The sequence below is a fragment of the Crocodylus porosus genome, unplaced genomic scaffold (genome assembly GCF_001723895.1).
Source record: "Crocodylus porosus isolate Cpor-Errol unplaced genomic scaffold, CroPor_comp1, whole genome shotgun sequence".
Classification (NCBI taxonomy): Eukaryota; Metazoa; Chordata; order Crocodylia; family Crocodylidae; genus Crocodylus; species Crocodylus porosus.
The window spans coordinates 8,967,446-8,988,792 of NW_017728936.1; the positions used below are offsets into that span (position 1 = coordinate 8,967,446).

The 21,347-nt window shown below is 43.4% G+C and overlaps 1 protein-coding gene across 2 annotated transcripts in view; it reads right to left on the reverse strand.

Moving 5' to 3' along the window:
* Nucleotides 1-3,059: 3,059 nt before the first annotated feature.
* The window catches only part of SORL1 (sortilin related receptor 1), a 70,626-nt gene continuing 52,338 nt past the window's right edge, over nucleotides 3,060-21,347 (reverse strand). For both annotated transcript variants that reach the window (XM_019547056.1, XM_019547055.1), the window contains exons 35-47: nucleotides 20,404-20,516; nucleotides 19,191-19,295; nucleotides 18,162-18,234; nucleotides 16,968-17,050; nucleotides 15,735-15,831; nucleotides 14,467-14,651; nucleotides 13,917-14,036; nucleotides 13,650-13,814; nucleotides 12,915-13,089; nucleotides 11,839-11,945; nucleotides 10,271-10,463; nucleotides 9,721-9,933; nucleotides 3,060-7,618 (exon numbers count right to left, since the gene is read on the reverse strand). In XM_019547056.1, the coding sequence (XP_019402601.1) occupies nucleotides 7,551-7,618; nucleotides 9,721-9,933; nucleotides 10,271-10,463; nucleotides 11,839-11,945; nucleotides 12,915-13,089; nucleotides 13,650-13,814; nucleotides 13,917-14,036; nucleotides 14,467-14,651; nucleotides 15,735-15,831; nucleotides 16,968-17,050; nucleotides 18,162-18,234; nucleotides 19,191-19,295; nucleotides 20,404-20,516 (1,697 nt within the window). In that variant the 3' untranslated portion in view covers nucleotides 3,060-7,550. The remainder of the gene's footprint in view (nucleotides 7,619-9,720; nucleotides 9,934-10,270; nucleotides 10,464-11,838; nucleotides 11,946-12,914; nucleotides 13,090-13,649; nucleotides 13,815-13,916; nucleotides 14,037-14,466; nucleotides 14,652-15,734; nucleotides 15,832-16,967; nucleotides 17,051-18,161; nucleotides 18,235-19,190; nucleotides 19,296-20,403; nucleotides 20,517-21,347) is intronic.

Below are 21,347 nucleotides of genomic sequence, written 5' to 3' on the forward strand. Positions count from 1 at the left end.
GTTTGCCCCAAACATTTTTCAGTCCACGTATGGATGATGGGTGGAAAAAGACACAGGATCAATAAAGGGAAAATGGGAGCACGTCATTGTCAGCACCATTTTATGGTTTAAGTATTTGCAGCAAAGGGGAGGTATTAGGGATGTGAGAGCTGTACCCCTCTTGGCTGACAGTGAACGAGAGCTGTTACTGGGTGATGGTAGCTAACGGTGAGACCCAATGATGGCAACCCAATTATTGGTAGGGCCAGCTCTTAATGAAGAGAAGGCATCGTCATCATCACTGAGGATGCCACAGGCCAGACTCTGCCCTACACTATGGCCTCTGCACTGGGACAGTGGGGTAAAGGCCTAGATTCTGGCTATAGGTCATGCATGGAGTATACGCATGATGAGGGCAAACTTCCCTGTTGGTATAAAGCCAATAAAGCTGGTTCCTGTGCCTGCTGGGAAAGGGAAGAGAAGTGGGGACATGAGAAAGGGCTGATCTGCTACACCCATCCTCCACTGGCATAAAATCTCCTGGGGATCCTAGGTAAATAGTGTCCTGGGGCTGCTCCGACTCACAACGGGATGTGTCTGGTGCAGACTCATGGAGCCCTACCAAGTCCAACAGAAATCTCTCCCCTCTTTGCCACACAGTGGTCAGATGCAGCGAACACCCACACTGCTATGTGTGGTCCACATTAGGAAGTAGTCGTAAGTCAAGAAGCAGTCCGTGTTGCAATGAGGATGCAAAGCCTGAGAAGGATACTTGCATGGCCAGTACACACACCGTACCTGCCCTGGGATATCCACCTGCCATGTTTATTCTGCTTCCAAGATGGCCAATTCACCTCAATTTAATTTTCAAACATAAAATGAACCAAAACTGCTCTGAATAGGGAATGACATGTTTAACCAGAAACCAATTCTTTTTTGATATACGTATCTATATCTATATATAGATATACCTATATATATCAAAAAAGAATTGGTTTCTGGTTAAATATGTCATAAGTCATATCTATACAGAGAGACAGATATAGATACCTAGATATCTATCTATATTTTTGTTTTATTTTTTAAAGGGGGAAGGGGAAGTTTGGCCAACACACCAAAAAGCCCAGTTATTTGGACAAGCTTTACTGCCGGTAATTTTAGTCCCTGTGAATTAGCAAATCAGTTCCTAGCATCCACACAGCTTTATACATTATTGCAGTAGGAACAAGACACGAGGCACATCCTAAATGCAGAGTAAGACCCTCTCTTTGTGTCCAAAAAAATAAAATGCCAGGGGCTGGGGGAGAGAAAAGGCCCTGAGGGGGGGGGTCTAGCTGTTGAATTTCAGCTAACTGTTTGATCTGGAAAACTAAAACTCAGTCCTGAAGGAATTGAAAACCTGTATCTATCAAGACTGCTACCAGGTTTTCCTGGACTATGAATCTGCCTCACATTCATGCTGTTTTTTAAAAAAAAAAATCACTCTGAATTAATAGGAATCATTTCTGTTCATTAGATGATGCATTCCTGTCCCCCGCCCCCCCAACTGGTATGCAGAGTTCAGTTTAAACTGGAATTATTATTTGCTAGGAGCTGACAATGCACTAGCCAACGCATAAAACATGCTTACTCATTATTTGTCTCGCCCGAGTATCAAGAGGCTTCAACCGATATTAGGGCCTCATTGTGCTAGGTGCTGTATATACCCAAAAGCATTTTTAATATTAATAGACAGGGCTGAAACAAAAGGTTACAGGGGAACCAGAGAGACAGGAGGTGACTTGCCCAGTCACAAAGCAAGTTAATAGCAAAGCAGGTTGCCACTGGATGGGATGGACCTTTCAACAATTTGGCAGCTGAGGGTCTGTGCCTATGGCTGCCATACAAGTGATGGGCCAAAGGCTGGGGATCACGTGCTACCTGGAGGCCCCAAGTTCCTTAGAAAAAAGGCCATCAAGCAGGGCATTTTAAGAGACCTGCAGAGAGCAGGAAGGCTCTGGCAAGGACCACTGGCGGGGGAGATGAGAAAAGGCTCTATTTTAGTGGTTAAAATTAAGCTGAACTGTTTCAGTAGCAGGAAAAGAGGTGCCACTCTTGAGAGAGGTCTTTCTGCTGCTTCCACCAGTGTGCTGGCTGGCGGTCCTAGGGAACAAAACCAGCCTGCAGACTCCCAAACCAATGCTTTACTCTGCTGATCATGTTCCACGTACCCAAACAGCTTTGCTGAATTCAGTAAATGATAAGGCAACTTTGGTAGGGCTGCTCCTCTGCGTCAAGCAGTTCACATATTTACAAGATGAGGGATGAGGACACTTGTCCTAATGATCAGAATTCAAGCAAGACTTTTTCTTCCCACTGGGGTCACCCTTGTATACTCTAAATGGAAAACACTAAGGTGCCTTTCTCCAGGCAGGCCGCCACTCCTTGCCCCATGCCACAACTAGATTATTCCTTCCAGGGCACTGAACAGAACTATGTATTTGGTTTGTAAAGGGGAAACCTGGCTGTTCCTTAATGTAAGCTTATGCAAATCGCTAATGAATGGCAGCACTTTAAATGCTTGTTCATATTAAGCTCACATCTTGCCTTTCCAGTTACATAGGCTGAAAGACACTGTGCAAGTCTTGTCCCCCAGCCCCTGCACCACTTTTGTAGCCTTCCACTGGACCCTGTCCAATGTGTCCACATCCTTTCTGTAGTAGGGGGCCCAAAATGGGACACAAGACTCCAGATGTGGCCTCACCAGTGCCATATAGAGGGGAATAATCTCTTCTTTGACTGGGTTAATTGTTTTTGACGCAGTTTAATTGTGGGCATGTACTCCTGCTATTTACAGTTTCCAGAAAGCGTTGCAGAGGCATTTCCCTACGGAAAGAGGTTACAAGGAGGGAACAAACACTTACCACTGCCTGGGACCTCATGGCAGACTCATGATAAAATAATGAAAGTTGGCAATATTTAAGTGGGCCTTTCTGGCCTATGGAGAAGGGGGCATTTCAGTCCATCATTGATTTCTCTGCACTTATTTATAAAACCAACCCTCGCAATTTTAAAACAAAAATCAAATAGTGTTCAGAAACAGCTTCACATTTTTATTGCACTCTGAAGAATAACTCGAGACACATATAGAGTGGAATTTCTTTTTTTTTTCGTTTTTGGAAACATCTGTTTTCTTGACTCAATTATTTTTATTCCGTGAAAAAAAGTTTGACATTGAAAGACAAAAAAAGAAACCTTCAACCTTGTGCAATAATGAAATAAAATCTGTAGCACAAATCAGCGATGGAAAAACACACAGAAAGCAATTCAAATGATAGATGTCCAACTTTCACTTTGTTAAGGAATCCATCAACAGTTGAAGATAATCCTAACAAAATTGTTTAAGACTGGCCGCCTCTCAGTTGCTGAAAGTCTGGAATGAACACAAGTTATACAATCCTTGAAGCTGGTCCTATAAATGAAGAAGTGTCTGGATCCAAGGGTAACTGCACCATTTTCATTCTGAAGTCCATTTGAAAGAGAGGTGACATTTGTAGAGGACAATATAATTTTGGTTCTGCTTGATTATAGTTGTCGTGCTGGCAAACCAATTCATTATTTTGTTAAATACTTTGAGGGTCATATAAAGAGATGGCAATGACTGTGTCTGCGCTCGTGGGAGGGCAGAGAGGGAGGAAGAAGGAAAAGAAAAAGATGTACGATTAACTCAGGTTGCAACAGCAGTTCAAGTTTCCATAGCTTCTGACCATGGTTTTAGGCCTTTGAATAAGTTTAGAAACAGCTTCAGTAATTAGTGCTCTCTTGTTCACAGGTTTTAATGATTTGCACACCTGTCCAGTAAGAAATGAACCCACCAACTGATTTACTGCAAGCCTCCTACCAATCATCAGGTCCAAATATTCTGCTAATTCTGATGCGGAAATGGCTTCTGACCGTCAGCCTGGAAATGACCCGTCTGAGACCCATTCGTGTTAATCCGCCATAGAGGCAAGAAGAGTAAATATGGCTTGACTTGGTGTCTGGACTTCTAGTCCCGGTAATGGCGCCTCCACACTGACTTTACTGTGTGGAGCTGAAATGTGGCGGGCGACATCTTTCAAATGTCATCGCTTCTCTTTAGTTCAAATGGACTTAAGAGTGCCAGTCTCCTTCTAACATCTTCCGCGAAAAACAAAATTGATTCAAATGTCTGACTGATATTAAAGAACTGGAAAAATTCACCAAAATCAGGTTACAACCCAGAGCCCTCTGAACTAAGTTAACCAATCACTTTGTTTTGTCACTGCGAGGGAAATCCCACCCTCTTCATTAAGTCAGGGTACCGATTCCTGTCGCATTTCTTAAACCAAGAGTGAGAATCTGCATCCAGAGCTGCTTCCTGTATTTACAACAAAAACCCCCTCCACACATCTCTGTTAACAAGATTCTGTGCTTCGAAAGTTCATAAAAATATACAATTTGCCTAAAACTGCATCTATCCAGCCCATGCCTCCCCGCCTCCCCCAACCCCTTCCCTGGTGCTTAGAATTTTCTATTTATAAAAAATACACTAGCCCTGTAAAGCTGCTTGGCCATTTTTGCAGTAAGGGAAAATGTTTAAGGGTTGAGGATGTCTATCCACTGCAGTACTTATTCACACAGGGTGAAATCCAGTCTTGCACAGTTAGCACAAGGTCCATGCATTGCTTCAATGCCACTGAAACCCTTCATTTCACATTAACAACACACGGACATTTTGCAGACCCCGTTTCGCATGCATTATATAACCGAGGCACTGCTAACCAGCATGTTTAATTTCCAGCAGCATAGTTTAAACTGGAAACAGCCTACGTTGGGTACATCTGCTGCTGAGTAATGAGTGAAGCGAAACCTTTCTGAATGGCCAGCACTTATCGGTTGCCCAACTGGACTGGGTCTTTCACGTCAAAAGCTTGAAAATGTACTGAGGAATTTTGGTTGGAAATTTCAGATGGCCATGAGGTTAGTTACTGGGGCTCATCCTTAGGGTATTTCATTACGGGTGAAAAATGGAGATGAAATCCTCCTCGTCTTACTCGGATTAAGTTTTGTGAAGTGGGAGTACAAATAAAGCAAGTAGGATCTGACCAGGCTGAATGTGCAATAGAAACTCATACCCTTTGAGACACTGCCTTTTTTAAGGTAGTGTTATGTGGGCAGAAGCAACTGTTTAAAAGGAAACAGTAGCCGGACTCTTGGGATAAATATTTTCTCTCTTGTTTTCTTTCTTTTTTCCTAGAAACACATTTGAATCTTTTGATGGATCTAGGAAGTCGTGATGCCAAACTAAATTCTAATCTGGGATATTGTAATGTAAATCCTGAATGATTCAATATGATAGCATGCTGTGCTGGTGTTACTCACAATGTACTTCAGAACAACATCTGGCGCTCTAGCCAAGTAAACAAGGAAGCCGCAACTTCCCAAGCTTAAATAAAGCATCGGTAGTCGAATCCAAATTAATTTCGGCCACCAGTTAGAAAAACATTAAATCAACTTATCATTGGCTATGGATAGTGATAATGATTAGTTAAAATATATATTTTGTATTTCTCTAGCACGTGGAAGCATACAGAACTTGTATATATTTTACGTATTTCCTGTACGTGAAATTAAAGCGGTCCATTGCCTATCAAAATACGGTCGGCCCTTTCTGTTCTCACTCCATCTGTAGGAAGACTGCAATTATATTTTAAAATTACACAACAAAGATACTTTTGGTTTAATCAAACGAAATACATCATGACAAGAGAATGCATTGAATTGTACTGCGTACAGTGGCTAGGTTTTGCATATTCAGAATATGTATCGACGTGACCCATGAGCATTCACTTGGGGTGGCAAGTAGTTTGACGTGGTGGGGAGATTCACGCTCTGCTATCACAAGAAGGCTAGGCAATGATACCATACGTTTCTAGAGGCTAAATTTGAGCTTTGTAACTGGCAGTTACTGTAGGCATACTACAAGATGGTGAGTACTCAGCGTGTGTATATATATGTGTGTGTGTTGCTTCTTAACTGAAGTTACAGCCACAGCTACTTTCAGGTAATAGGAAGGCATAAAGAATCCTGTTGCAAATGCAAATAATTTTGGATTTTCAGATGCATAAGGCTTTTTAAGACTGCGGAACACCTACTTTTCGGCACTTACTCTGCATTTACCCTGAGGTTTTTCCTGGGCCACTCATCAATACATTAGTGTCTTGGAGGGTATATCTTTTGTCTCACTGAGTTTGTGTTTTAAAAATATTACTGGCCATTTTTTTTCCAGTTATGCTATTGACAGGCATTAGAAAACTATTTAATGAGAAAAATCCGGCAAAACAATGCAGGGTACAATTAACAACTTCACTATTGCGTGTAACCCCAAAGCATTTAGGACAATGCTGGTGATTTACAGAACATTGCAGACTGTAGTAACATCAAGTGTGGAGGTAAGGGAAAAACACTGAAAACCTGGGTGCTTACATATGCATACCTAAATCCCTGTTTCGTGCCAGATTTCTAAACTCTTCATACAAGTAACTTTACTCATGTGAGTAGCACAGTGGCTGCCAATATACTATGTGTGTGTGTGAAGTCACTCACATGCATAAGCATTGGCACAATGTGGCCCTGAATCTCTTAAATAAGACCTTGACTCAGGTGCATCATTAGGTATGTGTTTATAGTTAGGCACATATTGAGTCTGGGTTAAAAAGTGGCCTGATTTTCAAAGTCAGCAGGAGCTGTGGATCCTGAGCATCTCTGAAAATCAGGTACATTTGCTTCATAGATCTGCATTCCCCAGTTCAGGAAAGCACTGAAGCACTGGCTTACGTCCTGCTAAAGTAATTAGGATTTAAATCCATGCTTAAAGTTAATTTCGTACTTAAGAGCTATCCTGAAAAGGGGCCCAAATGTCAAAATAATGACCCCAAATTGTTTGTTTAATAATGGAAAAATATTAAAAAGTAAAATAACATTTGTTTTATTTGCTTCATGGCAACAACAATGAATCTGATGATGAAAAACTACTGCCTTGCAAGATAAAGTGGCACATGTTCTACACAATAATGTGTACAATGTCTGACGACTCTGAAAATCTGAGCTAACGCAGATTTCCCAATAAATTAACAAAACAAAATACTTCCATATAAAACAAAGTCCAAACGATTTTTAAAGTAAAAGTAAAACCTTCAGGGACTATATTACTTATCTCCCTATATATATAATCTCCTGAATTTTTTTAAATAAATTTATTATTGTCTTAGAAAAATAAAAAGAGTAGCCAATTTCATCAACAGAAAATATCTCACAGACTTGAAAGCATGCCCAGCAAGCATAGCCTTGTAAGACTAAATTAATGTTAAATCAAAGCAATCTGTTACTAAATTAACCTGGTTTTTGCAGTTCACAGTTGATTACTACAAAGTGTTTTTTTTTCTTTTTCTTTTTTTGGCCCATATAAAAATAACGTATTGCAACTCAAAGTGCATTTGTAAAATAAACAATTGACTATTTTTATCAAATGAAATATTTACACCATTTGGTTTACAGTCAAGAAATGAGCTTCACGCAATGACCATGGGAACGTCGTCTGAAAATCCAGTTATCATCGGCGCTTCGTCGTCCTCGTCACCTAGAAAGCAAACACAATGCTCTGTCATATGGCTCTAGGGGTTCTACAGAGCTTATGTCTGGAAGGAAACGTTAGATCCTCCAGGCTGTGGGCAAATATACTTTTTCACCCCTTTAAGAGGGTAAGGGCAGCTGTCACTTGGGAGCATGCATCGGCTGTAGCAATCCATCCCTGCAGGTTCTCGCAGTGATGCAAGTTAGTTAAATCGCTGCAATTCTAACCCTGAATGACACTGGGTACATTTACATGAGATGCTAAATGCACAGTAGACTAATTCTACTGTGCATTACCGCATCACAGCAAAACCCATGCTATTGTGCTAATGCATGTTAGAAGTAGTCTACTGCACATTACAGTCACTTAAAAAGTGTGTGCCGGTGCACTGCACAGTAGTGCCTGTTACTGCGCATTTAGTTAGAACCTGTTATTACAGGTACTAAACTTAATGCGCAGTAACCATAGCACATGAATGCACATGTAGATGTGCCCACTGGGTCACGGTTGCAACAGTTTTGCTACACTAAAGGAGCGTACAGACATAATAATTATACTGTAACAGTTTATAACCCCATTATTTGAAATTGATACTATTGTCTTCATCCCTAGTTTGACCTCCTGCACACAGTTAAAAATGTAGTGGAAAACACAGGCATTATTACTTTCATACTAAGCAGGGACTCAGCATTCAAGCAGATTCCCTCTCCCCTAACTACCTGATATGGTAGTTTGCTTCAGTCTATGCAAGAAGAAATCACTAGGGTAACAATATTGACAAAAAGCATTTTTTGAGGGTCAGCAACACTGGAAACCAAGTCAACAGACTTAAATCAAACAAGGTAAGTCCATGGCAGCTTTCAACTTAAAGGATCCCCCAAACTCGATACAGAATGTTCCAGCTGCTCTTTATGTTCAAGTTATTCCAGAAGTTGGAAATGACCCCACATACCCAGAAGATAATAATAAATTTGTCTTGCAAATACAGAAATGGCAGAGGTAGCTATGGAACAGGAATGGAAAAAAGAGCAATTTTGGGTGAGGATGGTAAAATAAGCCCAAATCCTTACAGTAAATCCTCCAAGGGTTAATAATGGCAAAGTATTAAAGCCCAACACAGTGGTTGCATGTACACATGCGCTTAACTGTAGAGCAGACTAATTAGCTGCAGAGTAAAGTGTCATCGTCTGTACGCCTGACACTGTTATGCTCCAGTAAACTAACTGATGCCTCCGTAAGATAGTCCTCTCCCTGACAGGACTATCTTATGGTGGGGGTAATTACCTGCAATTAAATGCACTTGTAGAGACTGACCATAAGCGTAAATTGCCTATGATCACTCCAGCCAGCAGGGAGCCAGACTCCTGTCTGCCACCTAGCCATGCAGCTCTGCACTCTCAGCACCCTCGTCTCCAGACAGCCCCTCTGCTGCCTGATGCCACCACCTGGAGCCCTGGGCGGACCCCCTGTGCCCCCAACCCTGGTGTAAACTGCTCTGCTCCAGCTCAAATTGCTGCTGTCCCAGGTGCACAGGTAGACAATGCACTCAGGTGTAGTTTACTCCGGCTCAAACTAATCCAGACTGTATTACTTCAAATTAATTGCATGTGTAGATGCACCCAGTACGATGCATGGAGTTCTCACTTTGTCTGACCCAGACAGATGAAGGGGCTGATTTTTTTAAAGATTGGAACCCAAGTTCCCCTGCATCCAGAGGCAGATAAGAAGATATGGCTATGTACTGGTGCAGTGTACAGTTCTCTTGTTTGCTGCTGTGTATGGGATGGCATGGGCTACAGCATGGCCAAGGCAGCACAGTCAGTGGGGTTTGCTCACATATTGTTTAGTTTACACCTTGCAGATACAGGCTCTGAGAACAGAGCCAAAGATAGTTGGGAAATGAGCCTCAGATCACACTGCTGTGGCCAAAGGAAATTGTGCGTCATTTGGAGGAAAGTCTGCTCACTACAACTGAAAAATGATCAGGAACTGCAGTCATTTCTACCACTTGCAAACACAGGTCCCATTACATACAATGACCTTCAAAGGTTTCAGGTCCTCAAAGCTACAGTGAAATTCAGGCATAGGGAACCAATTGTTTTACATACCTAAATCATCACCTGATGAGAATATAGCTGAGCCGAGACGAGAGCTGTAGTGGCTATTCGCAAAGGCAGTGAAACTGTTCTGAAGCCTTCTGTGTCTCATGTATAATACAACAAACCCTATTCCCATGGTCACAAGCAACAGGAATAAGATTGGGACCACAATGGCAGCTACGTCCGTGGATTTTCCCATTTGGGATGCTGCGTGGCCTTCACCTGTAAGGAGAGGAAAAAACTGCCAACTGCAACAGCTGTTTTATAGTGAACATAATCCTACCTATTCATAACCTTAAAGAGCCACTGGTGGAATAAATAAATATGAATATGCAAAATCACCACTTCATTCAAGCCTTGGCTATTGTGTGATGATTTCTTTTAGATGACTACTGGTAGGATGCAAACACTGATTTCATTAGCGGTATTATATTTGATTGAATTCCTCCCCCACCTGAGCTTCCAGTAAACAAATTTATCTTTTAGCAATCGAGCACAAGCTGTTTTTTGCTGCTTGGCTTAAAGAAGAGGAGGGGAAAAAAGCAAGCTAGTGCCTTACCAGTTTCTAGTTCATCATAAAGAAGTGTAGCAGGCTCCCCGCACATCTGTCCACTGTAAAGACATCTGGCCTGAACTGTGAATGAATAGTTATGGCCAAGCTTCAGGTTGGAAATTTTGAAGAAGTTCTCTGTGGTGTTCCCCAGATAAGCTGTGATATTCATGGTGCTGTCAAACATGTGAATCTCATAACCCTGAGATTTTAAAAAAGAAGTCACGCAAATTATTCTGTTCCTCCACTGAGATCAAACTGCAGGTCAAGGTTTGCTACTTCTGACAGACTCTTAAACTTGCTAATGAATTTAATTCTGCTGAACGGTGTTGGGTTTTGACAAGCTTGCTTCAGACAACCCTGACCTGTAAAGACAGTCAGGAGTTGAAGGGAGACTCCAGTCTCCAGAAATCACTCAGACCTCAGCATCACAAGAGACTGTCAAAAACAGTCCGATTATGAGACTGGTTTTGTGACGTAGACCCACTAACAATGTGATGGAGAACATGAATTCATTCCTCAGAGAAATCAGTCTGTAGTAATAGCGATTATGAGCTGCAACAGATATGGTGACCCACATGTGAAAGGCTTCACATCCTATCCCCAACCCCTGATACACTTAGCTACCCCAAGAGGCCGATGTTTTCCCAAAGGAAAGATATCCTTCTCTCAAAAGCTGACAGACTGGGACTCACAACTGTAGGGAGCCTATACACGTGCAGGGAGGCTGCTCCAATGTGCCGTAATTACAGCGCATCAGAGCAGACTTGATTAATTGAGCCTGCTGGAGCATAGTAATTACTGCACTCCAGCAGATTCCAGCATCACATGTATCAGTGTCTGCACGCTGAAAAATGGTGATATGGGTGCTTTAACTAACGCTCATCTGAGTAGCTTCAAATTAAAGTGTCCTCACTGCCATTTTGCAGTGCGGGGATGTTGATACACATGATGCTCTGAACGCTTTAATTAGCGATGCGCTTAGAGCCACTTCTCCCCTTCCTGGAGCACGTGTATCAACTTCTCAGTGACCAAACCTCGCAGCAATTTAGTAAAGCTAATGGCCCGCAAAAGGAAGAGCATGTACATGGCACGGAGTGCATGAACACCTTAATGTACTGCTGAAGAGAAGTCTCCTAGGAAAAGGCTGCTCCATTCCAGGTGTTCCTGCAAAAATACCTGATGGACAGGAGGCAAGGATCACAAAGGGACAGAAACAGTCTCCGACAAGCAATCTAGGGTTCATAAGAAAGACCCTAAGGATGGCTCTTGCTTGGGCTCGCTAGGGTGGGAATCAGCACGGTGAGCTGAGTCTTCCCTCTCTCCTTAATACTGAAGGGATTAACTTTAGTTTCTTGTGGTTCCAGCTAGAAACAAAGGAGCAAGACCAGGCTGGGAAACACAGTCCCCAAGGACGGCTTTGTTGTATTCTTACTGTGGAGTACAGCATACTGGGAAACACGGGAGATGTCCCGCACGTGTATATACACGCACACTGGGACACACCTGTCAGTGTGCTGTGTTCTCACGTCCTCTTTATCAAACCAAAAGACAAACAAGCTTTGTGCTTGACTTACCCGGCTTTCATTAAAATTACTTTCTTTTAAGGCTAAACTCTTCCAAAAAAGCAGAATGTGGTCATTCTCAGTTATAATTTTTAGGGCATCCGGTGCAGACAGAGGAACTGTAAGTGTGAGGGAAATGGCAGATGCATTAATTTTTAACAGTGATGATAGACCTTCCATTTAGAAACTGCAGTAAACAAGATCTCTACAGAACCGCAAGTGTCAGGCAGGGTCCCATGATACTCTGGGATGCCTTAAGATCCTTTCAAAGGAGCTGCAGGGCATCACACAATGTTAGCACTGCTAGGTGTGCCAATATAATTCAGATGATAAACCCAGAGTTTTCAGAGGAACCCACAGAGGTACCAGCGTTCTGACTTAGGCTCAAGGCCGCATCCCCACAAGCGCGCAGGTGCGGTCTGTGGAGCCGCAAACCCATCTGTGGCACCACAAACCTCACCTGCACACATTCGTTGCACTACTAATCAGCAGCGCAGTGGGTTTTTTGACACCAGGAGATTCCAGTTAAAAAAAAAAACCAAACGTGGCACAAAAAAGCAGGGTGGTGCACATGGCTGCAGCATGCGCCGCTCAAAAACGGAGCCACGCTCCAGGTGCCGGCCAGGCTCCGCGCACGTGGTTCGCTCCCACTGCAGCTCCAGGAAGCCCCCAGGACTCCAGGTCAGGCTGCTGGGGCCAGCCCCGGTGCTGGTCCCAGCCTCCCTTACCCCACCCAGGGGAATTTGCCGGGAGCCAGAGCGTGCATACAGAGGTGTTGCCTGGGGACAAGCAGCAGTGCACAAATACGTGCCGTTGCTATTTGTCCCCTGGGAAACGCACGTTCCCACTCGTGGGGATGTGTCCTCTGAGTCCTTTGTAACAGAAGAACTGCTCTCTCATATTTCTGTAGTCAAAAAAACAAGTGAAAACTAAAAGCTGGCATTTTATAACAGGTGCCTTGAATCTTTTTCTTTTTAAACTTGAAAACCAGTAGATTAAGTGTGTCCAGGAAAGGTGTAAGATACCCTCTCGTGGGCAATCATGCAAGGACTTGCTAGGATACTAAAATGTTAATGCTCTTTCCTTACCTGTGTTAATTTTCATGCTGGATTCTTTGCTCATGTTTCCGAGTTGAATGATTATGTGATATTTTCCTCCAGGTTCCAGCTTTTTAATGGTGTATTCCACTGTGCTGTTACGGGTTTTCACTTTGTAGATTTTATCCATTTTTCTTACTAAATCCTTTACTGCAACAGCATATAACTGCAGAGGGGAAGGAAAGTTGCATACCAAGTGAATGGTGAAGGTTCCCCCTTCATATACAGATGCCAGGTTGTACGTCATAATTGTGGCAAAATGCAAATTTAATAAAGTCTACTGTGGGCTTGGACCAATGCCCCAAAACACTATTGACTGAGGCAGCCAATGTGGTATCTGGAGGATAACAGGAAACAAAGAAAATTTATGTCTGCACTGTGTGGGATAATTCAACGTATAATATCGTTTTCTGCCAGGTAGTCATTTAATGGAAAATCCCAGGTGTTCAAGGTGGTCTTGAAACTTTTGTATTAAAAGTGCACGGTTTTCTTTTGAGCTGAACTCACACAGTGCAACTGCACTGAATTTGGTGGACTTAATTCTGATTTTACACCATTGCAAGTGAGATCAAAATCAGGCCCACTCTGATGTTCAGTGCTCTCCATTAGCTTAGGTGAGCTAATAATACACTTGTATTTTGTAGAGCACATTTTGCCACTGAAGGCACTTCATGGCTTGAGTAACCAGTTGCTCATGAGCATAAGCCACGTGCATGAAGCTATTACCATATCCTGGTCAGGTGAATCGTACGGTGACTCCCATTTAATGACAGCAAACGTCTTTCCAGTGAGCACAGAATGGAGATGCCGAGGAGGAAGCCTGTTGTCAGGTATCATCTTCACCACAATGTAGTCAGAAGGTGGCCCTTGGTAAGGCGATATCACACGGACCTTAAAAAGAGGACAGGCCAATTAAAGCCATTTCTTCAGATGTCTATGACCTCCTAGTGCTAGCTGTACAGGAGGAAGAGAAAATACATGTAAAGCCCTTACCAGAAATAGGTACTGCTCATCCCTGTTCACAATCATGGTGATGTTATATGCAGTAGTGGTAGTGTTGTGAGGGTTTCTGTACAGCTCTAGGAAAGATGTAGCATAGAAAACACCGTATACCTGTGGAAGAGGAGAACAGCCATATGACATCGTACCTACCATGTGACACGCACGTTATGATTAAATCCTGGGTCATACATTATTGTCAAGGACAGAAGAGCTGAAAACTGCCCGGTCTCTTAGGACCCCTCAGCTGAGACTGTCATGACCCTGTGTCACACAGTGTGGGATTTTCTTTGTGGTGTATGGGCCTAGAGGGGAATAAACCTAGCAACAAGTGGCTATGTGGTTTGATATGCATCCTTCCTCTTTCGTAGGGCCCATGCCAATCACTGCAAAAAATTCCATGGTCACTCTTATTTTCCTAGCACTTGATGGAAATGCAATTGCAGTCAAAAGCTTTTGTCCTAATATTTTCTGGCCTGAGGTTTCAGGGGTACATCTGAGACGAGGCGCGGCTCACACGAGAGAGGAACGAACGGGGCCTCACCACGTTCTTTGGTCCTGTCCAGTTACACTCCACCGCCGTCTGATTGATGGCTCTGGCTTTGAGGCTTGGAGGTGCGGGTCTCGTACCACTGGTCACAACATGTGCAAAAGACAACGGACTGTCACCCAGTTCAGTCTTGGCCCAGGCAGAAATTTCATACGGTGTGTGAGCTGTCAAATTAGCCACTGAACAAAAAGAAAGATTTGAGCCACTTGATTAGGTGAATTATTGAAACCACGGGGCAACAGCAAATTGTTCTGGTAGATGGTTACTTCCATGACACAGACACCCGCTTATCTGGCTTGTCTTCTCATTAATTTGGTGGGGGTTTTTAAAAACGATTCACCTGGGGGACGTATTATGAATCTGCTGCTTTATTTTGACGCCTTCCTCAAGCTTGACTTGGAAATAACAATGATTTCTCCTAGCTAAGAGAGGACAGAATTAATAATCGATCCATTAATGTTGGATTTTAGCCCAAGTCATGCTTGACTTGTTGCTGAATAGGCGTTACATTTCTCAGGTGCAGGCTATCCATTGCAAGGCTGCTCGGTGAGGATGAAATGCCATAAATACCACTTCAAGGCAAAATGTTCCACTCAAGCCAGGCAAGCTAGGGTGCCAGGCATCTAAGTTACCTAAATAGTGTCTGCAAATACTCAGGGAGGGCAGCACTGCACCTGCTTTGCTTATAACTGGCAATCACACTAACAGATGCTAATGGTTGAACATCTAGTCCTTTATCCTGTATTGTATATAGCACCTGTTTCTTCGGTTCCTTTTCAGGATATAGTCTGCTCCACCCAGAGTCCATGGAGTGACTCTGCTGTACATGGGGGTAAGGCTAAATGGAGGCCAGCTACAGAGTCTGGGCAGATTTTGGCATATCTGTAGAGGTAGCTTCCTCCCGTGGTAAAGCAGTGTGTCCCCTGAGCAATGTTGGGCGTGGGGGTTCCTGACAACAACACTCGGGTGGCCAAAGCCCCGTGTGAGAAGGAAAGGACTATTTTTCCCAGTGCAGCCATGACACTGAAGTCTTTATGGCCAGGGGAATAATCCAAACTCCACTGGAAATCACTATTTATCTAAGGTTTTCACAGGGATCACGAATCTGCAGTCCAGTCCTAAAATGACCTGCCCACACAATGAACCTTACTCGCATGAGTACCCTACCTAGATTAAGAGCTACTGAAATGCCAATCTATAACAATGACCATCTCCCCATCAGGATGTCTTCAGAACGAGAGTTTTACAGCTGAAAGTTTTACCTTTTTGCGCTGACTTTTCTCCCTCTATGAACAAAGTCCTTTTTTCCTGCCTGTGGGTATCAAATGTCCAGAAGATGTTCACAACATAACCAGTCACCTACCAAGCAGCAAAAGCACATAGGATGCATGAGTTCTCTGTTCAGCTGTCTCTTCACACAGTACAAGATGGATGGTACACCATACACGCTACACCTTCATACTGGATCTCCTATCACAAGTGGAGGAACTGGGGCAGTCTATGTCATAAATTTCATAGCTGTTAGGGGCTGGAAGGGACCCCGCGAGATCATCGGGTCCAGCCCCCTGCCCAAGGGGCAGGAAGTCAGCAGGGGTCAAAGGATCCCAGCAAGATAGGCATCCAAGTGTTTTTGGAAAGTCTCCAGCGTAGGTGCTTGCACCTACTCTGGTGCAAGCACCTGGCACCTTTGGGGGCTGGACTCAATGATCCTCCGGGGTCCCTTCCAGCCTAAATGTCTATGAAATCTATGAAACCTTTGGGGAGAGTCTGTTCCAGGCCCTGGGGACTCAGGTTGGACATAAGGAAAAACTTTCCTGTCTATCTGCTCTTTTTGCTCACCATCTCCAGGCCTGTGCACCCCTAGACCTTAAACACCTGTACCCATACAGGACTTGTAAGAAGGAGATGTCTGGAAACCCTACTTTTGCAAAAAGTCTGAATATTTTAACGCTGAGGACAGGGGGACGCTATCTTTGGTTAGTTCTTGCTTTGCTGGCTTGTTGGCCTTTAGGATCCAGAGATACGTATCAAACCTCTACGGCACACATGTTGGTTAGGACCTCTATGAAAACTGAACCAGACCAGACCCTGTCAGAGATTCTGAAGACGAAACCAGTATTAGACCGGCAACCCTGCTTCCACATTAGCTCCCAGTGTCAAGGCGTTTATCAGTGTGAAAATTACAGGGCACGCACTGTGCTACCAGCACTCTCCGTGTTTGCCCTGGGGTCTCTGAACCCTTTCATTACATGGTAAATACCAGACAGAGCTAGGGTAATTAGTTATTGACTATTAAACCTTTCTTAAAAAAACCCAACCCCCTGATGGCTGTATTCTTACTTTCTAAACGGGTGATTTGCTTACGTCAAAGCTGGGATTCTCATGTGGCTAAACACCACTGAGTGGCATACTTCGTCGTGCAATAAATGTCTATTATGCCAACAATTTATGATTCTGATCTAACTCTGGTTCTAGCCCCAAGGTTAACGCCTTACCTTAGTTTTCGTGTCCATTTTCAGGGTGAAACTAATAGAGTCTTCACTGTAACTCTCAATATGGATGGTAGGTGGTAGAATAACTGAAGAAAATAAATGGATGTTAATTCAAGGTCAAAACTCTAAAACACAAATGCATTTCTATGGCACTAAAAAAAGCAGATTGTTATAGTTGTTATCCTGAAGGTCTTCTACCAAGGATTTCATCCAGGTAGAAAGAAACCTGCGCTGTAGACCACAATATTGACTCCAATCTCTGAAATCACTGAGATGAGTGCTCTTTTACAGTCTGACTTTATATTCAGACTTTTCTTTAAGGTAGGACTAATACTTTAAGGTAGGACTAATACTTTAGAATAAAAGGTGAAGAGAGGATGCTGAGTTTAGAGTGGGTCAGAGCAGAATTTATTGGAAAATCCTGCAAAAAAGTCTCAATTTTTTCCTCCCTCTGCCGTCCAAGCCGTTCCAATGATTAGCTACCGGTCGCTCTTCATAGTATCAGAGTTGTTACATATTATCAATAGCCTTTTTTCCCTGTTTTTCTTGTGTTGCTGAAAGTGGACTTACAGCCAAAAATCAATGCCAATCACTGAAAGGGACAACGTCAGCACATTTAGGATTGCCGTGTACGTTTTTTTCAAAAAACAAATCCCGATTTATACAGAAACTCATAATAAAAATGATTCCAAGGTTTTATTAAAAGAAAGTTTCAGGGCAAACTGTTTGTGGGGGGTTTTTTGGGTTGCATTTAAACATGACTCTGGTATCTGTAATCTAACCGTTGTGGTATCAGGTGACTGCACTGGAACCTTAGTAAAACTGATTAGACATTTTTCACAGTCCTGACTACATGAAATACAAAGCTAACAGAAGGCAGGGCACTGAAAAATAAATTAGGTTTTCGAAGTTCTTCCAGGCTGAGAAATGGAAGGTGATAATACTAGCACAACAATAGGATTTGGATTTCTACAGTTAGATTTTCAATTTGACAGTCTCTTTTTTTTAACTTGTAAGTTGTACAGCACCTGTACTGCATTTATAAATGGCACAGCAGACCCAATACACACATTAAAAATTCTAACAGAGGGGGGAAAAACAGAGAAAAATCAGATGATTATTCATGCTTGTTTACTTCATTCTTTTTTCTATGTTGCCCACGCTCATTCAAACTGAAACGCATAAAAAATGGTTTACCTTTGCCTTTTGTGGTGGTTATGGATTTGGAATCGCTCCAGTTTCCTACTCCCCGACTAGTTACCGCAGCAACCTTTTTTCAAATTAGAGGGTTCGTTAATATGAACAAATGCACGTTGTCAAAATTTTACAATGAAAACGGAGTACGAGTTTTCGAGCAGAGTTATTGACAGGATGGAACTGAAGAGAAATGGACTTGGAAGCAAAACAAAGTGGCTTAATTACTCGGTAATAAAAGGGTTGTGAACAAAGATAAAGCACAGCTACTTGGAGTTAATTAGGGTAATCTAAGGAGGTGCAGCTATATCACCTGCACCTCCTTAGATTACCCTGAGGACAAGGTCTTCATAAAAAAGCTTCTCAAGTGAAGGGGTTTCTGAACAATTCTGCCCTGATATAAAGAACCATAACTGCCACAAAGTCCACTGCTGCAATGAATTTGGAAACCGTCTTGCATAAAGAAAGGCAAGTGCATACATTAGAAAGCACGCTCGCTTTTCTACCCGAAAGGGATTGTACAAACCAGGGTAAAAGTAGTATGGATTCACGAAGGCTGTATTCTGACATCTGCTTTAACACTGAATCCCTACTGATATCAGTGATTGAGCTAAGCAATGTGGAAAATCGGCAGGTCAGGGCCATACCTTCCCCAGTGTTTTCTCATGCAAATCCCCATCCCATTAATTTAGCCTTTAACATTATACCCCATCCAATGACTTCCCTCCGCACACCCACCCCATTTCTTTCCCTAGTGACACAATTAGGACTACATTTGTAGCTGACCCAGACCTTGCCCAATCACAGTGACTTCAGAATTAGGCCATTAGTGATGACTTCTAAAAAATACAGGCTTGGCTCCTTCCATTCACAGTGGCAGAGCCAGTAATTGTGCTGGTCTTAGACTCGTGCCAGGTTGAGCTGGCACATTGTTAGTCAGGTAACTATGTGGTTCTCATTTCACAAGTTAAAGGAAACCTCTTAAGACTTTATCTGCTCCATCTATAAGTAAAGGCTTTGAAAAATACTCACTCTAAAGGTATACAGTGCGTTGAGCTGCAGGTCCTTGATCTCAGTATAGTTCCGACTGGCTCGAAGTGATGACCACTCCTTGGAGCCACTTCTGCTGTATTCCACCTAATAATGTGAAAAGAAGAGATCAGAGCTTCATAATGAGCAATGTAATTGGGCCACGCGCTGGACAGACACTCCTGTGATAGGGTAGTACAGGCCATCGCAACTGAGAGAAGGGTCACAACTGAAGGGGTCTGAAAAGTTAGGCTTAGGCAGCCCATTTCTAACTGGAACCACACAGCTTCCCCCAACACAGCTGGTCTAAATTGAGAGACATGGTAAAATACCCTTCTAGTATGCATCTGCACCTTGCCTACGGACAAATGCCATGCACAAGTGTCCGAAAGGTCCTCTGCTACACACACCCTGTGGATCACAGGGTAAGATCTGGCCCTTCCTGATAACCAATAATATCATCCATTAAGGGATTAAGTACAGCAAGTGAAACCTTGACACAAATTACTAAAGCCCTCTAGAGCCAAGGCTTCCCTCATTAGACTCAAGGTCCCCCTTGGAAAATGCCAGCTCTTAGCTTCCACTCATTTCTTGACTATGGGAAAAGAAAAGAGCAATTCTTCTGCTGCAAAGAACTCAGAAAGACCCTAGCAGGTCAGAAGGTTTTTAACACTATCAATTTTTATTTGAAATCTCGGGGTTTAACCATGTATGCGCACTAGAGACTATTAACACTGCATGGCACCCTGAGGCACCCTTGAAAGGATCTCAAGGCACCCCGGTTGAGAATCAGCACGCTAAAGAAATCATACAAGTTTTACCTCACCAGCCCTGGCAAGTGTAGAGGACTGTCAAGAATCCAGCAAAATTTACAATTTGGGTTTATCACAGCCTGTAACAGGGCCAGGGCCAGGGCCAGGGCCAGGGCCAGGTTAAAGCCACTCAGTTTTGTGAATCAGGTATCTTTTTCATGTGTCTAAGGAACGAAACAGAAACCTTCCTGTCTTCTCATCAGTCTCAGAAGCGAAGGCTTACGGCATCCCTAAATCCGAATGGGTATTTCAGTGATTGTATGGTACGGAGGTGATATCATTAACTCCCAGTGCCAGGCACTGTCACGTTGCTTCTCCCTGAGAGAGGAACCCTTTCCTTTAATCTGCCTGCACAGCTCCCACTCAACACGTGGGTCAAGGACAAGCTACTGAACAATACTCACAATGTATTCTCGTATCAGGCCATGGGCATTCACAGGTGGAGTCCAGCGGCTGCTCACTGTGCCTTCGACCTCTTTGTTTAGGGACAGCTGAAGATTGAAAGGGGCATCGGGTACTGGCAAAGAAACAAATAGGTTAGGGATGCACAGGCCACAGGAGTCAGCATGTCAGGACCATAATGGCAGAGCCATAAGCAAGACCTTGGCTATGAGTAAGTTCCCCTACTAGGGGAAACGAACAGGCCCTGGATGTGTCCTGTGTCCTATCCCTCCCTTAGAAATACTGCACCTAACAAGAGACATTTTGACTTCAATAAAAGTTTTCCACCTGACTGTAAAGAAACCAACATCATTTATTTTGTCCCATCTCCCCAGCCCAGGCCTCCACCCTCAGCAAAATTTCAAATATTGGATTCCCTACACATGGCTGCAACAACCTCACGACCTCCGAAGATTAGTACAAATGGCAAATTTCCCAGTGACCCCTATTACTTTTTGGTTAGAGGCACAACCGCGGATGAGGGGACAGATCCTTGGACCAAAAGAGCTATCCAAATTAACTCCCACTGATGCTGTGTCCCTTAGGTCTACCACAAAAGGTAGACCTAAAAGGTCTACCTAAAGGAGACTTCCTAAAAGGAAATGTACCTCCGTCTTTTAAACTGGGGGGTGGCCAAGCTGCAGCCACAGGTCCCACAGGGGCCAACACAGGCAGCCTGTGCAGCATGCAGCTGATCAGGGAGGGGACAGGCAGCGCCGTGGCAGGCAGGGCAGGGAGCAGAGAGCAAAACAGTAAATTGGGCAGGGAGCACAGGGAAGGAAGCAGGAAGCAAAGCAGCAGATCAGGCAGGGAACGGGGATCAGAGAGGCACTTGAGAAGGGCCTGGGGATACTTTGTGGGATGCTTGCCAAAAGGGCTGGATCCTTTAAGAATCACGTGCTGGGGT